The 27,062-nt window shown below is 47.6% G+C and overlaps 1 protein-coding gene across 1 annotated transcript in view; it reads right to left on the minus strand.

The window, feature by feature from the left end:
• Nucleotides 1-27,062, minus strand: part of LOC115476807 (IgGFc-binding protein-like) — a 388,452-nt gene that overhangs the window by 39,483 nt on the left and 321,907 nt on the right. The window contains exon 18 of the mRNA XM_030213382.1: nucleotides 19,794-20,159. Coding sequence (XP_030069242.1) covers nucleotides 19,794-20,159 — 366 coding nt within the window. The remainder of the gene's footprint in view (nucleotides 1-19,793; nucleotides 20,160-27,062) is intronic.

Raw genomic sequence — 27,062 nt, forward strand, 5'->3', positions numbered from 1 at the left:
ATATTTTTTTCCATTATCGGCGAAAGGCGCCCATCTCTGATTGCCCGATAACCACGCCCCAGTTCCGCCTTTACCACGCCTTCGACACGCCCCATCAACTTTGTCCGCATCCGCGATGGAGTGCAGTTGAAAACGTCCAAATTCGGCTTTCGATTATACCGCTTTATTCGTTTTTGTGAGATAAACGTCTATCTCCCGATTTGGGTCACAATATAGGCGTTTTTCTATTTCGATTATAAGCAGGATAGTGGGTCAGACCAATGGTCCATCTAGCCCAGTATCCTGTTTTCCAAACAGTGGCCAAGCCAGGTCACAAATACCTGGCAAAAACCCATTTAGCAGCATTCCATGCTACCCATCCTGGGGTATGTAGTTGCTTCCCCATGTCTGTCTCAATAGCAGACTATGGACTTTTCCTCCAGGAATTTATGCAAACCATTTTTAAACCCAGAAACACTAACCGCTGTTACCACATCCTCTGGCAAAGATTTCCAGAGCTTAACTATTGTTGAGTAAAAAAAAATATTTCCTCCTATTTGTTTTAAAAGTATTTCCATGTAACTTCCTCTAGTGTCCCCCTAGCTTTTGTACTTTTGGAACAAGTAAAACATCGATTTACTTCTACTTGTTCTACACCACTCAGGATTTTGTAGACCTCAATCATATCTCCCCTCATCCATTTCTTTCCCAAGATGAAGAGCCCTAACCTCTTTAGCCTTTCCTCATATGAGAGGAGTTCCATCCCCTTTATCATTTTGGTCGCTCTTCTTTGAGATATGGTGACCAGAACTGAACGCAATACTCAAGGTGCAATCATACCATGGAGTGATACAAGGCATTATAGTATTTTTGGTCTTATTCACCATCCCCTTCCTAATCATTCCTAGCATCCTGTTTGCTTTTTTGGCCACTGCCACACACTGAGCAGAAGATTTCAGCGTATTATCTACAACAACATCTAACTCTTTTTCTTGAGTGCTGACCTCCAATGTGGACCCTAGCTTCAGGTAACTATGATTCGGATTATTCTTTCCAATGTGCATCACCCCATTATTTTATATTGTGAGCCCTCAAGGAACAACTTAAAACCTACTGTACACCACTACAGAAGCCCTCAGGTCTGCAGGTGTCTCCTATCTATAGGTACAGTTGGTATATTGTGGGTATTGGAAGGCTCACAATTTCCATCAAAAATGCACTAGTTAGGGTGGGATATAGACTTGGATCCACTTTTCTACAGTCCACTGCACTGACCACTGGTCTACTCCTGGGACCAACTTGCTGCTCTAATAGGAACGGCCATAATATCTGAAGCTATCTCAGAGCCTTGTATGTACACTGAGGGATGAGAGGGGGTAAAGTCAGATTTTTTTTATGGCCTTACAGAAATCATAATTCAGAAGGGAGTTTATTCCTCAACATTGGGACCAAAACTGAAGAAAAACTTTAGCTGTCCACTGAGCACATCTAAAAGTAGACATGTTCAACAAAACACTCTGACTACAATATTTATTACCATAACAACTACATAACAACCTCCTAGCTACGGCCACCACCTTGTCACACTGTTTCGTTGCCTTCAAATCCTCAGGTACCATCACCCCAAGATCCCTCTCTCCGTCCGTACCTATCAGACTCTCCCCGCCTAACACATACGTCTCCCGTGGATTTCTATTCCCTAAGTGCATCACTTTGCATTTCTTCGCATTGAATTTTAATTGCCAAACCTTAGACCATTCTTCTAGCTTCCTCAGATCCTTTTTCATGTTTTCCACTCCCTCCCGGGTGTCCACTCTGTTACAGAACTTAGTATCATCCGCAAATAGGCAAACTTTACCTTCTAACTCTTTGGCAATGTCACTCACAAATATATTGAACAGAATCGGCCCCAGCACCAATCCCTGAGGCACTCCACTACTCACCTTTCCCTCCAAGCAAATTCCATTCACCACCACCCTCTGGCGTCTGTCCGTAAACCAGTTCCTAATCCAGTTTACCACTTCGGGTCCTATCTTCAGCCCATCCAGTTATTTAAGAGCCTCCTGTGGGGAACCGTGTCAAAAGCTTTGCTGAAATCTAAGTAGATTATGTCCATAGCTCGTCCCTGATTCAATTCTCCTGTCACCCAATCAAAGAACTCAATGAGATTCGTTTGGCATCATTTCCCTCTGGTAAAACCATGTTGTCTCGGATCTTGCAACTTATTGGCTTCCAGGAAATTCACTATCCTTTCCTTTAGCATCGCTTCCATTACTTTTCCAATAATCGAAGTGAGGCTTACCGACCTGTAGTTTCCAGCTTCTTCCCTATCACCACTTTTGTGAAGAGGGACCACCTCCGCCGTTCTCCAATCCCTCGGAACCTCTCCCGTCTGCAAGGATATATTAAACAAATCTTTAAGAGGACCCGCCAAAACCTCTCTGAGCTCCCTCAATATCCTGGGGTGGATCCCGTCCGGTCCCATGGCTTTGTCCACCTTTAGCTTTTCAAGTTGTTGATACACACTTTCTTCCGTGAACGGTGCTCTATCCACTTCATTCTCATTTGTACTATTTCCAGTCCATCGCAGTCCTCCTCCAGGATGCTTGGAATGATCTCCCGCGGGAGGTGGTGGAAATGAAAACGGTAACGAAATTCAAACATGCGTGGGATAAGCATAAAGGAATCCTGTGCAGAAGGAATGGATCCTCAGGAGCTTAGTCAAGATTGGGAGGCGGGGCTGGTGGTTGGGGGGCAGGGATAGTGCTGGGCAGACTTGTACGGTCTGTGCCAGAGCCAGTGGTGGGAGGCGGGACTGGTGGTTGGGAGGCGGGGATAGTGCTGGGCAGACTTATACGGTCTGTGCCGGGGCTGGTGGTTGGGAGGCGGGGATAGTGCTGGGCAGACTTATACGGTCTGTGCCCTGAAGAACACAGGTACAAATCAAAGTAGGGTATACACAAAAATTAGCACATATGAGTTATCTTGTTGGGCAGACTGGATGGACCATGCAGGTCTTTTTCTGCCATCATCTACTATGTTACTATGTATATAATTAAATATCATATCATCCTCCACATAAATCTTATAATATAACCTCTGAATATATCAATCACACTTCATTAACAACATCTCATACAGTTGATTATAGACATGGCTACTTTATTTATTTATTTATTTATTTATTGCATTTGTATCCCACATTATCCCACCTCTTTGCCCAAACTTTGATTATAGATCATAATTTTTTTCAAATATGATCAATCATTTTACTTACAAGTCAAGGGAGTAGCAATGGGTGCCACTATAGCACCGACCATTGCTTGTTTGTATATGGCCCAATATGAGAGTGAGTTTATTTTTCCATCTCGATTTGTACAATACATTCTTAGTTGGAAACAATTCATTGATGACGTTTTACATATTTGGACAGGTACTATGCTCCATCCCTGGCCGTCTTCAAATCCGGGCTAAAGGCCTACCTGTTTGATGCTGCTTTTAATTCCTAACTTGTCACCTGCTCGTAACCTTTATCTTGTCTTTCTCTCTTCAATAATCCCTTCCCTATCCAGCTTATTTTTAAAAGAGAAAGACGCCCAATATTTTGACCCAAATCGGGAGATGGGCGTCTTTCTCCCATGGGCAAACAAATCGGTATAATCGAAAACCGATTTTGGTAGTCTTCAACTGCACTCCGTCGCAGGAACGAACAAAGTTGATGGGGCATGTTGGAGGCATGGCGAAGGCGGGACTGGGGCATGGTTATCGGCCGAGGAGAGATGGGCATCTTTAGCTGATAATCGAAACAAGAAGGGCGTTTTTAACGAGAATTTGGTCCGCTTTATTTGGACCCTTTTTTTTCAGGTCCAAGTCCCAAAAAAAGTGCCCCAGCTGACCAGATGACCACTGGAGGGAATCGGGGATCACCTCCCCTGACTCCCCCAGTGGTCACTAACCCCCTCCCAGCAAAAAAAAACCCACTTTACAAACTTTTTTCCCAGCCTGTATGCCAGCCTCAAATGCAGTACCCACCTCCATGACAGCAGAATGTGTTCTATCCTCTGACAGCCTTTCCCTGGTTCTGATGCGGGTCTCGGGTGAGTGTGACACCTTTTCTGTTAAGGGCACTGCAGAGTCACATCAGCAATATCCTTGTGGTGGGTGTAGGGTATTGGGCTCCGTGATTCCACTAGCTAGTGTTACATGCTCACGATGTTGGTAGGCTGTACTCCCATGGTGCTTTTCCCTCTGCTTACTGGGTCAGAGTGTGCCCTGTTTTGTTTCCGGTAGTCCATGAGGTAGTGGCCATTTTTGTAAGACAGTTTTAGATCCCTCTCATGTGTTAGCCATGTTACAGAACTTAGTTCTTATCTTGAATGTTGCTGAAAGAGGGCATTGTACACCATTCTGCCAGCTCTGACCTACTGCTCATCTCAGTACCAGGGAGACTCTTTGCCAGTGGGGCACAACCTCTGATCTGCAGTTAACTGTGAGTAAACGTGCTTATTCCAATAAAGGACGTTTTTGGAGACATTAGTCTTCAGGTGTCAACTGGTGTGCCAAGATTATACAGCAGCAACAAGTCCTAGAAGCCTGCGTGTATGCAGGTCCCTGGAGCACTTTTAGTGGGTACCGCAGTGCACTTCAGGCAGGCGGAACCAGGCCCATCCCCCTTACCTGTAATACTTGTGCTGGAAAATGGGAGGCCTACAAAACCCACTGTACCCACATGTAGGTGCCTCCTTCACCACTAAGAGCTATGGTAGTGTTGTACATTTGTGGGTAGTGGGTTTTGGGGAGGGGGGTTGGGGGGCTCAGCACCCGTGGTAAGGGACCTATGCATGTGGGAGCATTGTCTGAAATCCACCGCACTGACCTCTAGGGTGTCCAGTTGGTGTCCTGGCATGTCAGGGGGGCGAGTGTACTACGAATCCTGGCCCCTCCCATGACCAAATGGCTTGGACTGGGACGTTTCCGAGTTGGGCGTTTTTAGTTTCCATTATCGCTAAAACAAACAAACACCCAGTTCAGAAACGACTAAATCCATGGCATTTTGGTCCATACAAACCGTATTTTCGAAGCTGAAGATGGACGCCTATTTTTTTCAAAAATACGGTCTGTCCCACCCCTTCACGTACCCGTTCTCAGACATAGACGCTCATGGAGATGGGCGTTTGCGTTCGATTATGCCCTTCTATGTGTCCTATCTGTCTGTCCTACCCTTATCCCTTATTTGTCCTGTCTGTCTGTCCTGATTTAGATTGTAAGCTCTTTTGAGCAGGGACTGTCTTTTCTTCATGTTAAATTGTAAAGCGCTGCGTACGACTGGTAGCGCTATAGAAATGATTTGTGGAATTTATGGATTATGTAAATACTTGCAATTGTAATATTATATTTAACATGGAGTGTGATTTAAAATGGATAAATGTTTTGGATATATCCATATATTTGCAAGATGGTCTATTTAAGACAACCTTGTTTTGAAAGGAGACAGATCGAAACTCTGTGTTACACTATGCAAGTTACCATCCAAAGCATCTAAGAAAAGTATCCCTACTGGGCAATTTCTTAGAGTTAAGAGACTCTGTTCAGATCATGCAAAATTAATGATAAATCGATTCGTACAGCGAAAATACCCTAGGCGAGTAATCAAGCAAGCATATAAAAGAGCTAAATATGCTAATCGCGATTGGTTACTCCAGGATTCTCAGAGATCTTTATCTCATCAGTGTGTGTATTGCCTTATTCAACACAGACTATGAAATCACGAAATGTAATTTTAAAATATTGGGACATATTAAAAGTGCACTCAGTGTTTTGTGAATCTCCTAAATTTGCATATCGGAGGGATCAAAATTTGGGGGAACTAATGTCTGTATCTAATCAAGCAGTGCACCAGACTGTAAGGGGGGGGGGGGGGGGGGTCGGCTTTACAATCTGTTCCTTATGCCAATATTGTAGTCATATGATTGAGGGGAATGCTTTTTTTTAATCAGCATTTACAAAAAAACATTTTATTTGAAAAGTCAAGTTAATTGCAACTCTGCAGGAGTAATATGTTATTATTTGCCCTTGCAATTTGTGGTATGTTGGCCAAACCAGTAAAAAGGTAGAGATCAGAATTGGTGAACATATGAGTATCAGACAAGGTTGTGTTGAAGTGCCCCTAGTTAATCATTGGATGGAGAAAAATCACACATTACAAGATTTAAAGTTTTCAGTTTTAGTACAAATAAATATCAAGGGTAGGGGGGGTAATATTACTCAGAAATTGTTAAGATTGGAACAACGAATCATATTTTCTTGGCGAACCTTTTGTCCCTTTGGATTAAATAAAGAGATAGAGTGGACAGAGATATTGTGCATTAATTAGGAAACAGTGGTATGTAATTAGGCATAATTTTGACTATCAGTGACACCACTTGTTGTGATAGGTGGATCGCTGAAATTTAAAGATCACCTATTCCGCACGTATCAGCATTTCTGGCGGTTCAAACTTGAGGGAGGGTAGTTTAACCCGAACAGTCTTCCACCTGAAGGAATGTGCTCAAATGATGAGGAAGTTGTAGAATGTAGGTGCATTTATATTAGTTTGATAATATAATTTATTTAATGTGGTATTGGTTTTAAAACGTATTGTCTCTGTATTATGATTGACAGCAACGCTACTTGGAGAAAGTGGCAGTTGAATGGCTCCTGAATGAATTGAAGTCACTAGATTTAAGTGGCATCTGAACAACTCCTGAAGACACCTTTTGGCGAAACACAGCCCTGTGTAGAGCTGTATGATATGATGAGAAAGGATCCTCATTGAGAAGATACATGATGATGCTTCTATTTGGAGGCTGTATCTTGCTAAAGACTGGAAGCGGTGCAAAGAAAAGCTACAAAAATGGTATGGAATTTGCATTGCAAACCATATGAGAGACTTGCCAACCTGAACATGTATACCTTGGAGGAAAGGAGAAACAGGAGTGAGATGATACAGACATTCAAATATTTGAAAGGTATTAATCCACAAATGAACCTTTTCCAGAGACGGGAAGGTAGTAGAACTAGAGGACATGAATTGAGGTTGAAGGAGGGCAGACTCAGGAGTAATGTCAGGAAGTATTTTTTCACGGAAAGGGTGGTAGATTTGTGGAACGCCCTCCCGTGGGAGGTGGTAGAGATGAAAATGGTAATGGAATTCAAACAATGCATGGGATAAACATAAAGGAATACTGTTTAGAAGGAATGGATCTATGGAATCTTAACGGACATTGGGTGGCGACACTGGTAATTGGAGAGTAAAAGCAGTGCTGGGCAGACTTCTACGGTCTGCACCTTGATCGTGGCTGAATAGATATGGATGGGCTGGAGTGTAAATTTTAAGGGGCTTCGACGTTAGCTTCAGAAATTTTAGTACAGGAACAGTGCTAGGCAGACTTTTATGGTCTGTGCTCTGAGAAAGGAAGGGACGAATCAAACTCAGGTATACATATAAAGTATCACATACCATGTAAAATGAGTTTATCTTGTTCGGCAGACTAGATGGACCGTTCAGGTCTTTATCTGCCGTCATTTACTATGTTACTATCCTGCTTATTTTCAAAGGAGAAGGCCGGCCATCTTCTGACACAAATCGGGAGATGGCCAGCCTTCTCCTAAAGCCGGCCAAATCGGTTGTTGTGCTAGTGAGTCCTTGAGCCGTGCGAAGCACCGGCGAAAAACCCGTACTAGCTGGCGGCCGAACAATTCCCAGAACTTCACCTGAGACAACCGCCATTCCCCGGGGGTTGAGCCCCCAGGTGTGGGCAGCCAGCAGGACTTCCGGACGCGGCTGGGATCTGGGACAGGCAGCAAGCAGCGGAACTGGACAGGAGACGGACTGAGATCGAGACTGGCAGCAAGCAAGGAGTATTCAGGTTCCAAACGGAGGTCAGGTCGGGCGGCAGGCAGAGAGTAGTCAGGTTCCAAGCTGAGGTCAGGTCAGGCGGCAGGCAAAGAGTAGTCAAGTTCCAAGCTGAGGTCAGGTCAGGCGGCAAGCAGAGAGTAGTCAGGTCCACACCAAAGGTCAGATCAGGCAACAAGCAAACCGTAGTAGAAGTCACGAAGGAGCACCTGCACTCTACCAAAGTAGAAGCCGAAGTGAAGCAGTGGTGAGAAGTTGCCCATTAAATAGCCCTCCCTATCAGGGGGAAGCAGAATCAGCTTGGAGGGAGACCCTCGCCCCCACCATTCAGGATAAACCAGCACCAGCTGGCAGGGAGAGCTCCTCATAGGCTGCCAACGAAGGAGAGGAGAGAGCTGGAGCCAATCCCGTGGAGCTGAGGGCAGGCCGAAGATCTCAGCGTCCCACGTGGCAAACCGGCCAAGGAATCCCTGGAGCGCCGGACTAGCCAAGATGGCTGGCGCTCCACCTCGTAGGAGAGCCACCCCCGGAGGCGTCGTGAGCAGGCAGGAGGGCAGAGAAGCCCCGGGGTGTAGCGGAAGATAGGAGATGCATCGCTGCGGGGCGTCTGGAGCAACAGCAGGTAGGGGAGTTCCTGGAGTGCCGGACCTGCCAAGATGGCCAGTGCTCCGTGTTGCAGGAGCGCTTCTACCTCAGTGAGGAACGTGACATCGGTATAATCGAAAGCCGATTTTGGCCGGATTCAACTGCTTTCCGTCACAAGGCCGGCCAAAGTTAAAGGGGGCGTTTCAGCAGGGTACGGAAGGCGGGACGGGGGCGTGGTTAAAAAAGAAGGCCGGCTCTGACGAGCACTTGTCCAGCTTCACTTGGTCCATTTATTTTTAGGACCAAGCCACAAAAAAGTGCCCCCAACTGAGCAGATGACCACCGGAGGGAATTGAGGATCACCTCCCCTTACTCCCCCAGTGGTCATCAACTCTCTCCCACCCCAAAAAAAATTTTTTTAACATTTTTGAGCCAGCCTCAAATGTCATACCCAGCTCAAAGACAGCAGTATGTAGGTCCCTGGAGCAGTTTTAGTGGGTGCTGGCAGTGGACTTCAGGCAGGCGGACCCAGGCCCATCCCTCCCTACCTATTACACTTGTGGTGGTAAATGTGAGCCCTCCAAAACCCACCCGAAACCCACGGTACCCACATGTAGGTGCCCCCCTTCACCTATAAGGGCTATGGTAGTGTTGTAGTGGGTAGTGGGTTTGGGGGGGGGGGTTGGGGGGGGTTGGGGGGGCTCAGCACCCACGGTAAGGGAGCTATGCACCTGGGAGCAATTTGTGAAGTCCACTGCAGTACCCCCTAGGGTGCCCGGTTGGTGTCCTGGCATGTAAGGGGGACCACTGCACTATAAATGCTGGCTCCTCCCACGACCAAATGCATTGGATTTGGCCAGGTTTGAGATGGTCGCCATTAGTTTCCATTATCGGCAAAAACCAATGGCAGCCATCTCTAACGCCGGTCCAAATGTTGAGATTTGGCCAGCCCCGACCGTATTATCGAAATGAAAGATGGCCGGCCATCTTGTTTCAATAATACGGTCGGGTATGCCGCTTTCCGGGGCCTGCCTTAGAGATGGCCGCCCATATAGATGGCCGGCCCCGTTCGCTTATGCCCCTCCATGTTACTATGTTACAACATAATGCACAATTTAGTGATTACCTAATCAATTTCTGGGACCAATAGTGTGGGGCATCTCCAAGTAGAGTCTAAAACACTATGCACAACATATTCAAATGAAATCTGGCCTCCATGGCTAGCCAGTGCAACCCAAACAAAAAAAAAACAGTCTGGTTGCCGCATTCTGAGCAACTTTTAACCAGCATATCAAACTTCCAGACAAGCCCAAATACAGGGCATTGCAGTAGCCAAAAAACAGGTAACACTGATAGTTAAACTACAGTCCTGAACAGTTCCACTGTAAGATAGGGTTTTAGCATATATAAAGTTTGCAATTTAACTGTATGAAGCACCTTCACCTCCTCTGAGTAAGTCATCCAATTTAAATATTCTTGATAGAATATAAGCATAACTGATTAGATACGTGAATATAACTTAGGTGTGAGCGTTTAAGTTGGCCATAGAATTGATATAAGTTCTCATGCCTCAATGCTATATAACACTCACAGTATCAGTCTTGAATTTCCACACTTTCTTATTATCAATATTAATTTATTTACTATCCTCCTTTAATTTAAACATTATACATACTGGCTCTTGTTTGCTCTAAATTATGTGCATTATCATTTTAATACCACATTTTTCTAGTGTATCTCATTCACTCTCTCATTCATACTTCCTTAAACCAACCAGGTCTAGTACATTCTGCTCAACATTATTTTCCCTGTTATCCAAAACTTAAGCACAAGTCCTTTTAGTTCACATTCAGGATGATTATCAGTTCAAACCTCCCAAGGAACTGAGATGTGGATTTGATAAGGTGGAAAACCGGGCTGGAAAGGACTGAGATGTTTAATCGTTCTTCCCCACTGTTTCATTCCCCTTAATGATACCTGGACCTTGTTTTAACTTAACTCCTCACAGTGTAACCATAATTGTGTTGTAACAAATTGTACTTCAATCATTACAATGTATTGTAAGCCACACTGAGCCCGCAAATAGGTGGGAAAATGTGGGATACAAATGCAATAAAATAAATAAACAAAATAAACTTACTGTGGTGGAATACCTAATTCTATGGATCAAGCAAGCAATTTGAGAAAAGATACCAAGAGGTCTAACAACATCGCTCACTAGCATATCAAAGAGACACTCTGTTTGAAAAGTGGTTTTGAAGCACAGTCATTAATCCCCTGCAGGGAAGGCAGAGACATTGGGAGGTTTGAACTGATAATCATCATGAATGTGAACTAAAAGGACTTGTGCTTAAGTTTTGGATAACTGGGAAGATACTGTTGAGCAGAATGTACTAGACCTGGTTGGTTTAAGGAAGTATGAATGAGAGAGTGAATGAGATACACTAGAAAAATGTGGTATTAAAATGATAATGCACACAATTTTCAGCAAACAAGAGCCAGTATGTATAATGTTTAAATTAAAGGAGGATAGTAAATAAATTAATATTGATAATAAGAAAGTGTGGAAATTCAAGACTGATACTGTGAGTGTTATATAATTAAATGAGTATTCAGTGATCATAGATATCTCGTTGAGTAATAGATGCCTCAATGCTAGAGATATGCATGTAACTTATAGTATTCTGTAAAAGGGACAGGCAGCACAGAAATACCCTCCTACCTGGCATCTCTTATTATTTCTTACACCCTCTCCCGTGCCCTCCACTCCTTAGACGCTAATCGCTTAGTAGTACCTGCTCCAAAACAGGTGCATTATGAAATCTACCCATCACTATGTATTTTATTTCCTAGTGCCATACCTGTGGGATAGTTTATCTCCTGACATTAGGTCTGAACAGTCTGTACCAAAATTCAAGACCAAGTTAAAATAAGTTTTCTATCAGGCTAGATCATCTGTCTTTAATAGTTATTTCTAATTCAACTTTTGGACTAATGTGTTAACTTTGCTATGTTATATATTTCACAATCCAGTTTCATTTACATCATTTTTTAATTTTAAGTCAATTACCTTCTTTTCTAATTTATCCTAAACACAAACATTAAACACAAATCACACATCACCTACCACATCTCCTCAAAACAGCAATCCTCTGAACTATCTCATAAAATATTGTCACTCATAACTTATTGTTCACAATAGTCAGTACACGATGCAACAATATGTTACACTCCAGCTCATTTTCAAAAGTGATCGCCAGCCATTTTCCGACATAAATCGGGAGATGGCCGGCGATCTCAGAAAAGCGGCCAAATTGGTATAATCGAAAGCCCCTTTTTTGCCAACATCGCCTCTTTCCCGTCGCGTCATCGGCCAAAGTTCAAAGGGGCGTGTCGGCGGCGAAGCGAAGGCGGGACATGGGCAGGCATGGGCGTGGCTACCAGATGGCTGGCTTTCGGCGATAAGCAGTATATCGCCGGGTTTACTTGGTCCTTTTATGTTCACGACCAAGCCTCAAAAAGGTGCCCCAAATGACCAGATGACCACTGGAAGGAATGGGGAATGACCTCCCCATACTCCCCCAGTGGTCACCAACCCCCTCCCATACTAAAAAAATAAAACTAAAAACCTTTTTTGCCAGGCCTATATGCCAGCCTCAAATGCCGTACCACCTCCATGACAGCAGAATGTGTTGTATCCTCCGACAGCCCTTCCCTAGTTGCGATGTGGCTCTCGGGTGAGTGTGACACCTTTTCTGTTAGGTGCCCTGCAGAGTCACATCAGCAATGCATTGTGGTGGGTGTAGGGTTCTGGGCTCTACTCCCATGGTGCTTTTCCCCCCTGCTAACTGGGTTCAGAGTGTGCCCTGTTTTGTTTCCGGTAGTCCATGAGGTAGTGGCCATTTTTGTAAGCCAGTTTTAGATCCCTTTCATGTGTCACCCACATTAGAGAACGTTATTACCTTGAATGTGGCTGAAAGAGGGCATTGTACACCATTCTGCCAGCTCTGACCTACTGCTAATCTCAGTACCAGGGAGACTCTTTGCCAGTGGGGCACAACCTCTGATCTGCAGTTAACTGTGAGTAAACGTGCTTATTCAAATAAAGGACTTTTTCAAAGATATTAGTCTTCAGGTGTCAACTGGTGTGCCAAGGTTATACAGCAGCAACAAGTCCTAGAGGCTTGCGTGTATGCAGGTCGCTGGAGCACTTTTAGTGGGTACCGCAGTGCACTTAAGGCAGGCGGACCCAGACCCATCCCCCCCCCTACTTGTAACACTTGTGCTGGTAATGGAAGCCCTCCAAAACCCACTGTACCCACATGTAGTTGCCCCCTTCACCCCTAAGAGCTTTGGTAGTGTTGTACATTTGTGGGTAGTGAGTTTTGGGGGGGTTGGGGGGCTCAGCACCCAAAGTAAGGGAGCTATGCATGTGGGAGGTTTTTCTGAAGTCCACCGCACTGACCCCTAGGGTGCCCAGCTGGTGTCCTGGCATGTCAGGGGGGACAAGTGCGCTACAAATGCTGGCTCCTCCCACGACCAAATGCCTTGGATTTCGACGGGTTGGAGATGGCCAGCATTTTTTTCCATTATCGCTGAAAAACAAACCCGGCCATCTCAAACCCGGCGAACTCCAAGGCATTTGGCTGGGCTAAACCGTATTATGGAAAAAAAAGATGGCCGACCATCTTTTTCGATAATACGGTTCCGGCCAGTTGTAGCGCCGCCGCCAACATAGATCGCCGACGAACTATTTGGCCGGTGACGTTCGATTATGCCCCTCACTGTTACCCATTGGGTAACAGTGTAACATATTGTTGCATTGTATACTGACTATTCTCCATGGACAAGCAGGATGAGTCAGCCACACACTGGTGATGTCATCCGACGAGCCGGAAATGGATTTGCTCTCCCAGAGCTCAAAGGAACCTTTTGAGCAGGTCCCTCTGAGGATGTGCAGTGTGCATTATATATGTCCCTGCTTGGTAGTGTTGCCTCAGTTTACCTTATCCGCCCTGCAAACGGTTGGATTTTCTTGCTCTCTCTCTACACCCTGCACAAAAGAAACCAGCTTTTAAAAAATGCCCGGGCTGCAATAAGAAAATGAGCACAGCAGACGCACACCAGGTATGTGTCCGTTGCTTGGGCACAGACCACCTCATGGCTGCCTGCCCCCTGTGTCTCCAGCACAGACTCCATGCTCTCACAAACTTCCTGGTTGAGCAAACAAAGCAGCTTCCACAAAAACAAAGGAAGAAAGGTAAAAGGGCTCTGGTTCTCCCCACAGACCAGGAGCACCCTTCCACAAAAACAAAGGAAGTAAAAGGGCTCTGGTTCTCCCCACAGACCAGGAGCACCCTTCCACAAAAACAAAGGAAGAAAGGTAAAAGGGCTCTGGTTCTCCCCACAGACCAGGAGCACCCTTCCACAAAAACAAAGGAAGAAAGGTAAAAGGGCTCTGGTTCTCCCCATAGACCAGGAGCACCCTTCCACAAAAACAAAGGAAGAAAGGTAAAAGGGCTCTGGTTCTCTCCACAGACCAGGAGCACCCTTCCACCTCGCTAGACGCTGCCATGCTTCCCACTCCTAACGGGACTGCCATGCCGCCCTCCCCAACTCCCACAGGGATGGAGCCCAGCACATCTGCAGCTCAGAAAAGACAAACAACACCTTCCTCCTTGCTCACTGACGCTGTCCTGCAGACTACAGCAAGATTGCTGCCCTTCCAGCACATCAGCCTGCCTCAGATGTCTGAACCAGCCCCAGCTGCTTCCAGCACCAGAGCTCCTTACCTCTGTCTGGGCAGCCATTCCTCCCCCCCCCCCCCCCCCCATGTGGGACACAGCTCAAAACAACCTCCTGCTCAGGCTGCAAAGCACAAACAGCACAGCTTCAGACTCCCAGTCTCTGCCTTCTCTCCCTGCACAGGCTGTGACTCAAGACGCTGCCCCCTTAAAGGGCCAGCGAAAAACAGAGACACCACCAGTCACAGCACATCAGGGGTATAGGCAAGCAGTGTTGGGCACATGGAGCGCAGGAAATGCCGGAGATCATCTTCCTCCTCTTCATCCAATGCCTCCTACTCACCCCGCAGACAGAGGCCCCCACTGCTGACACTCACCAACAGCTGCTGGGGCTCTTCAGCAAGCTGCTTACTCAGCTCTCCATCTCTGCCACAACATCCCACCAATGCGGAGGTACGGAGGCAGCTGCTACAGGGACCCCATGGCCCTCCACAGCTGCACCACTACAACCATCCACCCCGGATGATTACCCCCATCATTGAGGAATCCGCTCTCAAAAAGGCAAGGAGTTCCAGGACCCATGCCAATAACCCTCCAGGAAAAGAATTAAAAACACTGGACACAATTAAAAAAAAAAAAAAAAAAGGGTAAATACCAAGATCGATGCACACCTTTTCCAGCTAGTCCTATACAGCGACTCCCTCTGGAAGAGAACCGAAGATCTCCTGTCCTCCCTACCTTTGGACTTCAAAACTCTCATCTCCCTGGCCCTCCGCGAGATGGAAGAATGTGCATGATCAGAGCCACCTTTGATGCCTTCGAGACCTCAGCATGCACAAACAGTGCTGCGAGACGAATGGCATGGCTCAGCGCCTCTGCACTACGTGAGGATACACACGAACACCTTGCTGATTCCCCTGCTCCGGGGAGAACCTATTTGGGGACAAGGTCAAAGAAACAAACTCTCTCCACGGATGGCCTGCTATGCCCTACAGCAGTGCGAACACAACAAGCCAGGCAATACCACTACCGCAGGCACTAGCACAGTGCTAAATGTTACAATGTGCCCTCAAAATGGCAGTGGCAACGACAAAAACCCCAGCCGTATGGCCCTTCCTATCAACAGAGGCAACGTCCGAGAGAACGGAAACATCAAAAACAAAAAAAACCCTGCCTCAAACTCCAAGGCGGCACCCAGTTTTTGACGCTGCACCAGCAGCAAACCCTCCAGTGGGGAGCCGCCTCTCTCTCTTTCTTCTTCGAAACCTGGGAAAGCATCACAACCGACAAATGGGTCCTCAGCATTATACAGCATAGATAAAGGATTCACTTCCATGCGATACCTCCAAACTGACCCCCACCCAGAGATATAACTCTGGAGCACCTTACCCTCCTCATTCACAGGGAACTCCAGACCCTCCTACATTCAGGAGCTATACAGCTTGTCCCTCAGACAGAACTCAACCATGGGTTCTACTCCCGCTACTTTCTCATTCCCAAGAAGTCTGGAGGATTCAGACCCATCCTAGACCTCTGACATCTCAATATGTACGTCATAAAAGAGAAGTTCAGGATGCATTCGATAGGCACCATCCTCCCCCTGATCCAGAAAAACGATTGGCTAGCTGCACTAGACTTCCACGATGCATACAACCACCTCCCAATCCACAAGGCACACAGGAAACTCCTATGCCCTACCATTCGGACTCTCCTCAGCACCAAGAGTTTTCATAAAATGTGTCTCATTGCCGGCAGCATACCTGCGCAAAGAAGGGGTGTGTGTCTTCCCCTACCTCGACGACTGGATACTTGTCAGACCATCACCCCTAGAAACCAAGAAGGAAATCACATCCACAGTAGCCCTACTCCAGTCACTGGGCTTCCTGATCGACACAGTCACACCTGCACCCCACTCAAACACTGGATTTCGTTGGGGCCCCAATCCGCACCAAATGCTGCATGGCCTTCTCGCCCCTTCCCAGGGGACAAGCTACACTACGCCTGATACAACACATCATATCAGCAAGACGAGTTCCAGCATGGACCCTCCTGCAACTCCTAGGACATTTCGCCGCATCCATCCATGTTTTACTTTTTGCTAAGTTACAAATGCGGCCACTCCAGTGGTACCTCCGGAAGAGATGGAACCAGCACACACAACCTCTCTTCAAAATAAATAAATCACCATCACCCACGCCGCCCGCAGGTCTCTCACATGGTGGCAGGACCACCAAGACCTTTACAGAGGGAGACCTCTCCAGTAACTGCAACACCAGCTCATATTCACCACGGATGCCTCCAAGCAAGCTGGGATGGGGAGCCCATCTCCTCCACCTACAAACACAAGACCCATGGTCTCCCTTCCGAAGCACGCTGCCACATCAACTTCCTCCAGCTCCGGCCCATCGGAAAGGCACTCCGAGCATTCGCTCCATGGATCTCAACAAGAACCTCATGGTCCGGACGGGCAACCAGGTGACCATGTTCTACATAAACAAGCAAGGGGGCACAGGCCCCCTTCCCCTGTACAAGGAGGCGTACCAGATTTGGACATTCGCCCTCTCCAAACACGGCTTCCTACAAGCGTCATACCTACCGGGACTCCACCGCACGCTGGCGGACAGCCTCAACCTGAAGCTGGACCCTCACGAATGGACTCTCCATCCGCAGGTCACAAAACAGCTTTTCCTCAAGTGGGGATCACCACTAATAGACCTCTTCGCCAGCGAAGACAATACAAAGTGCAGACTTCTTTGTTCAAAACGACCTTCACTGCTCAGACTCTGCCATGACGCCTTCACGAGCCACTGGGGACAGCACCTGCTTATCCTCCAACCCCACTTTCCTGCAACGCCTGGCAGCAACACAGCCAGTGCGCTGACTGGATCTCATCACACAACACCAAGGGGCCACACTGCACCCCAACCTCAACAAGCTGCCGCTAGTAGCATGGAGGTTGAAAGGCTAACATCAGCTCCTCTTCATATTTCCCCGGAAGTCAGGGACGTCCTGCGAGTGACCAGACGACCCTCCACCAGGAAATCCTACACCCTCAAGTGGAAGAGATTCCAAGCATGGTGCAACAAGGCTCACATAGATCCCTTCTCATGCCACCTTCCAGCTGTCCTGCAATACTTGCTCTGCCTTTCACAGACGGGCCTCCGCACAACACCCATCAGTCCATGTCAGCGCCATTTTAGTTTTCCATGACATAGTGGACAGTGGGCCGCTGGCCTCTCACCACTACTACTACTAAAACTTAACATTTCTAGAGTGCTACTAGGGTTACGCAGCGCTGTACAATGACTAGGTTCAATGACCAGGTTCATGAAGGGACTACGAAACCTTTATCCTCCAGTCAGATGGCTGCCTCCAGCATGGGACTTGAACATCGTTCTACGCCGCCTCATGCTCCCTCCTTTCGAACCACTCGAAAAGGCAGAGAACAAATTCCTTACTTGGAAGACCCTTTTTCTCATTGCAATAACGTCTGCCTGATGCGTCAGCGAACTCCAAGCCCTCGTGACTTACCCCCATATACACAACTCCTTCATGACCACGCAATTCTCAGAACTCATCCAAAATTCTTGCCCAAAGTGGTCTCACCTTTCCACATCAATCAGACAATTGTGTTCCCCCCATTCTATCCAGAACCACACAACGGCCAAGAGGAACGTCTCCTCCACACCCTGGACTGCACCCGAGCCTTGCGCCTCTACCTCCAATGCATGGAACCACAGCAAAAAGGTTTGCAGCGCTTTCTCTCCTTTGACACCAACAAGATGGGTGCCCCTGTGGGTAAACGCACCCTCTTAGCATGGATATCAGCCTGCTACGAGAAACAGGGCCAAATCCTCCATGACAAGGCCTCGGCACACCAGTTGCGGGCCATGGACACCACATTGGACAACCTCCACTCTACCTCTCTGGAGGACGTCTGTCGCACTGCGACCTGGTCCTCTGTTCATACCTTCACGCATCATTACTGCCTCGACAGGCCTCTAGAAACCACCAACAAGTTCGGTCTCACTGTCCTCCAAACTGCAGCGGCCACAATACAGCCTGAAGGCAACAGGATTCACACCTCTAAGGCAGACTCTTACACCTCGGGGTCAGACGCTCACTGTTAGGCCTATCTGTTTACCGGGTTGACCTGCTACTCATTCTCATACAGAATTGAATGTTCAACTATTCAAAAAAAAAAATTATATATATATATATATATATATATATATATATATGCTCAAGATTCACAGTTAAACTCTTGTTAAAACTGAATCATTTATGTTAAATAGTTGCATAAGCGGTATGTTATACAGTGAAACTGACTTGCAAAACCCTAATCTTGTGGTCTCATTATGCGTATCATGCTTTTCGTGCAGCCTCATTCTACCTCAGCAGCACAGCGGGCACTTGAACAAAACCTCTTAAGGGTACACACCTGACCCTTCTCGGCCCGCAGCTAGGGAGTCACCAGTGTATGGCTGACTCATCCTGCTTGTCCATGGAGAAAGTGAAGTTACTTACCTGTAACGGGGGTTCTCCGTGGACAGCAGGATCAGTCAGCCACACATACCCTCCCTCCTCCCCTACGGATGAGGCCACACAACATAGCTGGGTACACCTGAGGCAACACTGCACATGCTCAGAGGGAACTGCTCAAAAGGTTCCTTTGAGCTCTGGGAGAGCAAATCCGTTTCCGGCTTGTCGGATGACATCACCAGTGTGTGGCTGACTGATCCTGCTGTCCACGGAGAACCCCCGTTACAGGTAAGTAACTTCACTTTGTGGACAATAAGTTATGAGTGACAATATTTTATGAGATAATTCAGAGGATTGCTGTTTTGAGATGTGTTAGGTGATGTGTGATTTGTGTTTAATGTTTATGTTTAGGATAGATTGGAAAAGAAGGTAATTGACTTAAAATTAAAAAATGATATAAATGAAACTGGATTGTGAAATATTTAACATAGCAAAGTTAATACATTAGTCCAAAAGTTGAATTAGCTGATATATGTGACTAATTAGAGAAGAGTGTAACCCCTGTAGTGGTAATAATAGTTATTTCTGAGACACAGTAGGTATGGTTTCTCCTACATCTCCTCTATTTTCCCTCCCTCCTTCCCTGTGTCCTCCTTTATTATCCCATGAAATCTTACCTTCCTATAAATCTTTAAGTATAATTGTTTTACTCTTTCCTATATTAAATGGAGTTCCTTTCTGTACTATTTTTAATTTTATATTTTATATTGTACACTGCCTTGACCTTCTGTAAGAAAAAGCAGTATATAAAAGTATCTAATAAAATATAGAACATAAACATAAATATAAATGCCTACTAAATCTAGGCACCTAAATTTAGGTGCTCACTCTACTCAATTTTCTAAGCTGTTAACTTAGTTTCCTCACACCTAGAGGTAGGTACCTAAACTTTAAAGTGACACTTTAATACATATTTTTCAATGTGCTTCCACTGTAGAATACATTTTATCAGAAAGTAGCTATTATTGTCTCTCACAGAACAGTTCTATTGCTCTGATGTTGAGATGCCCCATCAGTTTCTCTAGCAGATATGGCTGAAGTTTTCTTACCCATGTTTCTTTGTTTTGATTGACAGCAATGAAAACATCTCTGAAGAAAATGTGCAATATGGTAGTAGCACCCACACTGCAGAATCTGAAGTCCACTACCATTCTAAACCAGTCCTCTGAATCCAAATCACAGAGGGAAACCACTTCCGTTGCAGTGTTGGAGACCATGTTCCCAGACAGCCCATCAAAACTAGTTAAGTCTGATTGTGCAGTAATTGTGCACTGGCCTATCTTCTTGAAGCAACCTCGTTCTCCATTCTTCAAAGTGCAGATTTCATCTTCTGCACAGATCAACTTCTCACACAAAACAGCACCAGTAGCTTGGCAGGTGCATTTCTGGGAGCAGTCTGGTAAAATGATGGCTTCCTGGAAATAGAAAAACAAAGTTCTTGGACTGTTACAGTGTGAAAGTACTACAGCCACACTAGTCTCACATTCCCTGTCCTGTCTGCTATTACAGCGTTATAGGCTCTATACTCACTGCCACCAGTCTAAGCTTTCTCCAGTACTACAGTCTCATGAATCCAACAATCACTGTTACTGTCACCATGTTGAACCTTCCCCAGTACTAGAGGTTCATGTAAACTATAAAGACCACCACCAAGCTGTCCCCTCACCCCATGCCCACAATATGTTGTTTCCTGGGCTTCACACTCACTATCATCTGAGTTTTCTTTTTTACCAGAACCTAGATTATTTGAAGAATAACAATTGATGGCAAGAATGCTAATAGATTGTCTCTGCCCAAATCCACAACCTGATAAATTCAAAACTATTCAATACAAAAGCAGACTTAGGTGTTGCAGTCCGCTGAGATCCCTCATTATCTCCTCCAAATGTGAAAACATCACATGACCAAGGTGATTATATGGCAGCTGTACTATTATTGAAAATGCTGAGCCAATAAATAATAACATGCATTCGATAAGACTGTAGGTTAGTCAAAAACATGCCTGCAAATATACATAAACCAATGTATTCAAAATCACATAAAAGTTTTAAATCAAGATGCTCTTAGAGCCAGTGGTAAGGTAAAAGATAACATTTGGAATTATGAACTGATATTTATTTAAAGTGGTAGGATCCAAGTCTTTGAAGCAACCAAAATTAATGAACCTGACATGTACATTGTTCAACTGTTTCCATAATCTGTATCAAGAGGAACATGTGTTTAAAACTGTGTGTTATTAGGCATCCTTAACTTGAGGATCAGTTAGCTTGCGTTATCATTTATTTGTACTTGCTATAGCCAAGTCTGACAAACAGTTGTAATCAAAAATATGAAAGACATAGAAGCAGACATTGTGGAAGATATTAAAAATATTTATTGTAGAATCATAAATAAAAGAGTGCTCGACATGGCTGTGTTTTGCCTAGCTAGGCCTGCTTTAGAACAATACATGTGCTGGTGAAAAAACAAATAAAACAAAGTTAGCATAATAAATAAATTTTAAAATCTAAATCATGTAAAAGGACATACATATCAAACTCAAATCAAATATAATATACCCAAATAAAAACTCATAAATGGAGTACATAAAACCACATACTACAAGTAAATCCCTGATATCACATACAGTAGTGAAAACATAAACGTAATATGCTTAAAAACAGCAAAATGTGTATAGGGACCAAGCAAGGTACACTACCTACCCTTGTGGTATTAGACATTCACTTCACCCAAGGTAGTACTGTAATAATTAAAAAATTTTAAAAGAGAAAGTCAGAGCTATGTGTAAACATAAAGCTTTAAAGCCACTCAGTAAAAATTCTGAAAGTCAGAGCAGGATAGAATATTAAAGAGAGTGAACTCACCAGGACCTCCTATTACTAGGGGGAGGGGAGGGGAGGGAGGGAGGTGTGTGTGTGCACAGAACAACTCATTTTAACTGCTGCTGCTGGATCACATGATTCACTTCCAGCATGATAACACAAGGTAAAATTATGTATCATACCTGATAATTTTCTTTCCATTAATCATAGCTGATCAATCCATAGACTGGTGAGTTGTGTCCATCTACCAGCAGGTGGAGATAGAGAGCAATCCTTTTGCCTCCCTATATGTGGTCATGTGTTGCCGGAAACTCCTCAGTATGTCGATATCAAAGCTCCATCCGCAGGACTCAGCACTTAGAGAATTACACCCACAAAGGGACACTCTGCCCAGCTCACCACCGCCGAAACGGGGGAGGGGAATTAACCCAGCTCATCCCCACACAAGTGGGGGAGGGGAATCCGTCTAGCTCATCCCCGCGGAGCGGGGGAGGGACAACCACCCCGCCGATGCGGGGGGATCTGGCTTATCCTGCAACCGCAACCGCGGGAGGAGCTGACTGACCCTAACACCGCCGAAGCGGGAGGGGTACAAAGCTGCCCTACAGCCGCACGAAGCGGGAGGGAGCGCCGGCAGAATTTAGGTCTCAATCCAGCCCCATAAAACGGAGGGGAGAGGAATGCAGCAGCTCACTGTAACACAAAATCGTCTCAACTCCTGAAGAATCCAACTGAAAAAACTTGAACACGAAGTCCTCCTGAACAGGAACTGAAGACTAAACTTGAACCTGAAATGCAACCAGAATAAAAACAGTACAGATATCTGGGAGGGGCTATGGATTGATCAGCTATGATTAATGGAAAGAAAATTATCAGGTATGATACACAATTTTACCTTCCATATCATCATGCTGATCAATCCATAGACTGGTGGGATGTACCGAAGCAGTACTCACCCAGGGCGGGACATAGAAATCCCTGACCGCAACACTGAAGCTCCAAACCGGGCCTCCGCCCGAGCAGCCACAGTCAAGCGGTAATGCCTGGAGAAGGTATGAGCCGATGCCCAAGTTGCCGCCTAGCAAATCTCTTCCAAGGAGATGGACCCGGCCTCTGCCATCGAGGCCGCATGAGCTCTAGTGAAGTGAGCCTTCAGCCGGATAGGCGGCACCTTACCCGTGGCCACATAAGCCGTTGCAATGGCTTCCTTGACCCATCTTGCCACTGTAGGCTTAGCAGCCTGCAGACCCTTACGAGGACCTGCAAACAGGACAAACAGATGATCCGACTTCCGGAAATCATTGGTCACTTCCAAGTATCTGATGATGACTCATCTCACATCTAGATATTTGAGAGCAGAGTACTCCTCTGGGTAGTCCTCCCTACGAAAGGATGGGAGACAGAGCTGCTGATTCACATGGAAGCGAGAAACAATCTTGGGCAGGAAGGAAGGCACTGTGCGAATAGACACTCCTGCCTCAGTGAACTGCAGAAAGGGCTCTCGACATGATAGCGCCTGGAGCTCGGAAACTCTTCTGGCTGAAGTGATAGCCACCAAAAAGACTGCTTTCACGTCAGGTCTTTCAGAGATGCCCTCGACAAGGGCTCAAAAGGCGGCTTCTGCAAGGCTCTTAGCACCAGATTGAGATTCCACGCAGGTACCACTGAGTGCAGAGGAGGGCGCAGGTGATTAACTCCCTTGAGAAAGCGCACCACATCTGGCTGCGAAGCCAGGGAAGCACCCTTCAGGCGGCCCCTGAAGCAAGCCAGAGCTGCTACCTGGACTTTAAGGGAACTGAGCGACAGGCCTTTCTCCAGACCTTCTTGCAGGAACACCAAACACTGAAGAAATTGGAGCAGTGAAGGGAGAAAGTGAGCCTGCCTCACACCACGATGCAAAGGTACGCCAAACCCTGGCGTAAGCAGTAGAAGTAGAGCGCTTCCCTCGTTCTCAGCATAGTGGCGATGACCTTGTCTGAGAAGCCCTTCTTCCTCAGACGCTGCCGCTCAATAGCCAGGCCGTAAGACCAAAGGGGGAGGGATCCTCCATCACCACGGGACCCTGATGCAACAGGCCCTGCTCCACTGGCAGCCGCAGAGGTCCGTCCACTGAGAGCCTGATCAAGTCCGCATACCAGGGACGTCTGGGCCAGTCCGGACCCACCAGGATTACCCGGCCGGGATGCTTTGCCACCCGGTCTAGCACCCTACCCAACATGGGCCAGGGCGGGAACACATAGAGAAGCTCCTGTGTCGGCCACTGTTGGAGGAGAGCATCTACTCCCAGAGATCGAGGGCCCCGTCCTCTGCTGAAAAAGCGCGGCACTTGGCAATTGGCCGATGACGCCATCAGATCTAGGCTCGGCTGGCCCCAGCGCTTCGTGATGTCCAAGAACGCCTGAGCCGATAACTGCCACTCTCCGGGATCCAAGGTATGGCGACTGAGAAAGTCCGCCTTGACATTCATGACTCCGGCAGTGTGGGCCGCCGACAGCTGTTCCAGGTTCGCTTCCGCCCACTGGCATAGATTCATGGCCTCCTTGGCTAGAGGGGCGCTCTTGGTACCTCCCTGGCGATTGACATAGGCCACAGCCGTGGCATTGTCCGACAGGACCCGTACTGACTTCAACGCCAGTACCGGGAGAAACTCCAAAAGCGCCAACCCGAATGGCTCTGAGTTCCAGGAGGTTGATAGACCACTTGGCCTCTGCAGGAGACCAGAGCCCCTGCGCTGTCCTTCCCAAGCAGTGGGCTCCCCAGCCCGTCAAGAGGCATCCGTCGTGACGACAACCCACTTCGGGGTCAAAAGAGGCATCCCTGGGACAACTTGTCTGTCCTCAGCCACCAGCTCAGCACCTTGCGCACCGCTAGGTCCAAGGGAAGGTGCACAGCGTAATTCTCTGACACTGGAGTCCAGCGCTGCAGCAGAGAGAGTTGTAGTGCATATGAGCCCTGGCCCAGGGCACTACTTCCATCGTGGCCGTCATAGAGCCCAACAGCTGCACATAGTCCCAAGCCCGAAGAGGAGAGGCTACTAGGAACTGGTGCACCTGAGCCTGAAGTTGACAATCCGATTGTCCGGCAGGAACACTCTTCCCACTTGGGTGTCGAAACGAACTTCCAGATATTCCAGGGACTGAGTCGGGCGCAGCTGGCTTTTCTCCCAGTTGATGATCCACCCCAGGGAGCTCAAAAGAGCAATCACCCGGTCTACAGCTCTGCTGCACTCTGCATAAGAGGGGGCTCGGATCAACCAGTCGTCCAGATAAGGATGGACTTGTACTTCTTCCTTTTGTAGGAAGGCCGCGATGACCACCATTACTTTGGAGAAGGTCCGCGGAGCAGTAGCCAACCCGAACGGGAGGGCTCTGAACTGGAAGTGTCGGCCCAGGACTGCAAAACGCAGAAAGCGTTGATGAGGAGGCCAGACGGGAATATGCAAGTAAGCTTCCTTGATGTCCAAGGATGCCAGGAACTCCCCTGCCTTCACTGCCGCTATCACAGAGCGGAGAGTCCTCCATTCGGAAGTGCCGAACTTTCAAGGCCCGATTGACCCCTTTGAGGTCGAGGATAGGCCGTACAGAACCTCCTTTCTTTGGTACCACAAAGTAAATGGAGTAACGTCCCTTGCCAAGCTGATCTTCTGGCACCGGAACGACCGCACCCAGGCGGATCAGATTGTCCAAAGTCTGCTGCACTGCCACAGCTTTGACCGGAGACTTGCAGGGAGAGTGCACAAACCCGTCTCTTAAGGGTCGGCAGAACTCCAGCACCAAAGCGTCTGAAGTTACCCTGGTCCACTCGCCCAGAAACGAGGACAGGCGTCCTCCAATCTGCACTGGGCCATGGACCAGGGCCCCGTCATTGGGTACGAGACACTGGGGAGGACCGGAGGACGCACCTCCGGGACGGCGATCTCTGCGAAAGGAATGCTGCTTGGGGGAGAAAGTTCCTCTTGAAGGAAGAGGGGGCAGAGGAGCCTGACTTGACCGGGCGATACCGACGGGCTTCCTGAAACTGTCCTTTGGAGGAACCGGGGCGAGCACCACTAGCCCGAGCCCTGACCTCTGGTACCTCTTTGCCCTTAGACGTGCCGAGGATCGGTCACAATTTTGTCCAGCTCGACCCCAAAGAGCAGCTTGCCTTTAAAAGGCAACTTAGCCAGGCGAGACTTAGAGGCGTGGTCAGCAGACCAATGCTTCAGCCAAAGCCACGCGCGCAGAGACTGTCTGAGCCATACCTTTAGCTGAGGCTCTCAAGACATCATACAGCAAGTCTGCCAAATAAGCCAAGCCGATTCCAGGGGGCTGGCCAATCAGCCCTCAAGAAAGGATCCGAGGGGGAAGGCCGCTGCACAATCGTCAGGCACGCCCTAGCCACATAGGAGCCGCAAACTGAGCCTGCAAACTTAAAGCAGCCGCCTCGAAGGACGACCTCAAGGCCGCCTCCAATCTTCTGTCTTGGGCGTCCTTTAGGGCCGTGCCACCTTCCACCGGCAACGCCGTTTTCTTAGTCACCACAGTGATTAAAGAATCCACGGTAGGCCAAAGAAAGGCCTCCTGTTCACCTTCAGGCAGAGGATAGAGGCGGGACATAGCCCTAGCCACTTTGAGGCTCGCTTCTGGGACATCCCATTGAGCCAAAAATCAAGGTGCGCATGGCCTCATGCACGTGGAAGGTTCTAGGCGGGCGCTTCGTCCCCAGCATAATGGCAGAGCCAACAGAGGCTGAGTGAGAGATGTCCTCCGGAGAGGAAATCTTCAATATGCTCATGGCCTGCACTAACAGGTTGGCAAATCCTCTGAGCTAAGATCCGCGCTGCAGAGGGGTCATCCGCTCCATCCGAGCGGGAATCCGTCTCCTCCAAGGAATCCCCAAAGGACCGTTGGGAGAACTCAGATATTGCTGCCCTCAATCTACATCAGAGGAGACAGAGTCCTCTAGGGCCTGGAAATCCACCCTAGGGCATTTGCTTCCGGAGGCCTCAACCCCTTTATCAGACAGGGGGCAGGGGCAGCGTTTTGCATAAGAAAAGCCTGATGCAGCAGCAAAATGAACTCAGGGGAGAATCCCCCCGAACTGTGCACTTCTGCAGCTTGGGCCACAGCCCTAGATGCACCCTCAACCGGCGCTCGCAAGAGCGGGGGAGAAACGTGCTGTGCATCCAAAATGGCGTCCGGCGCGAAACTCCGAGAAGGAGCCGCGCGGGAAGAACGGCGCTTAACTTTGGCGCTTTCTTACTGTCGCCCGAATCAAGGACGACCAAAGTATTAACGTCTCCCAGCTCGAGGGCGGCCCAAGAAGAAGCCGTCCGAGCAGAGTGGCCGGCCAACATGGAGTGGGCGAGCAGCGGGGGATGGGCGCTTATGGCGGAAAAAAACCTGCCGCACCGGAGAAGAACCGGGACACTGACCGGACTCCAAACTGATGCTCAACAAAGGCGATTCATGCTTTGAAACCCCCGCATCCTCGCTAGACAGCACACACGCGGACCGG

This window comes from Microcaecilia unicolor, chromosome 8, assembly GCF_901765095.1.
Source record: "Microcaecilia unicolor chromosome 8, aMicUni1.1, whole genome shotgun sequence".
NCBI classification, from domain to species: Eukaryota; Metazoa; Chordata; class Amphibia; order Gymnophiona; family Siphonopidae; genus Microcaecilia; species Microcaecilia unicolor.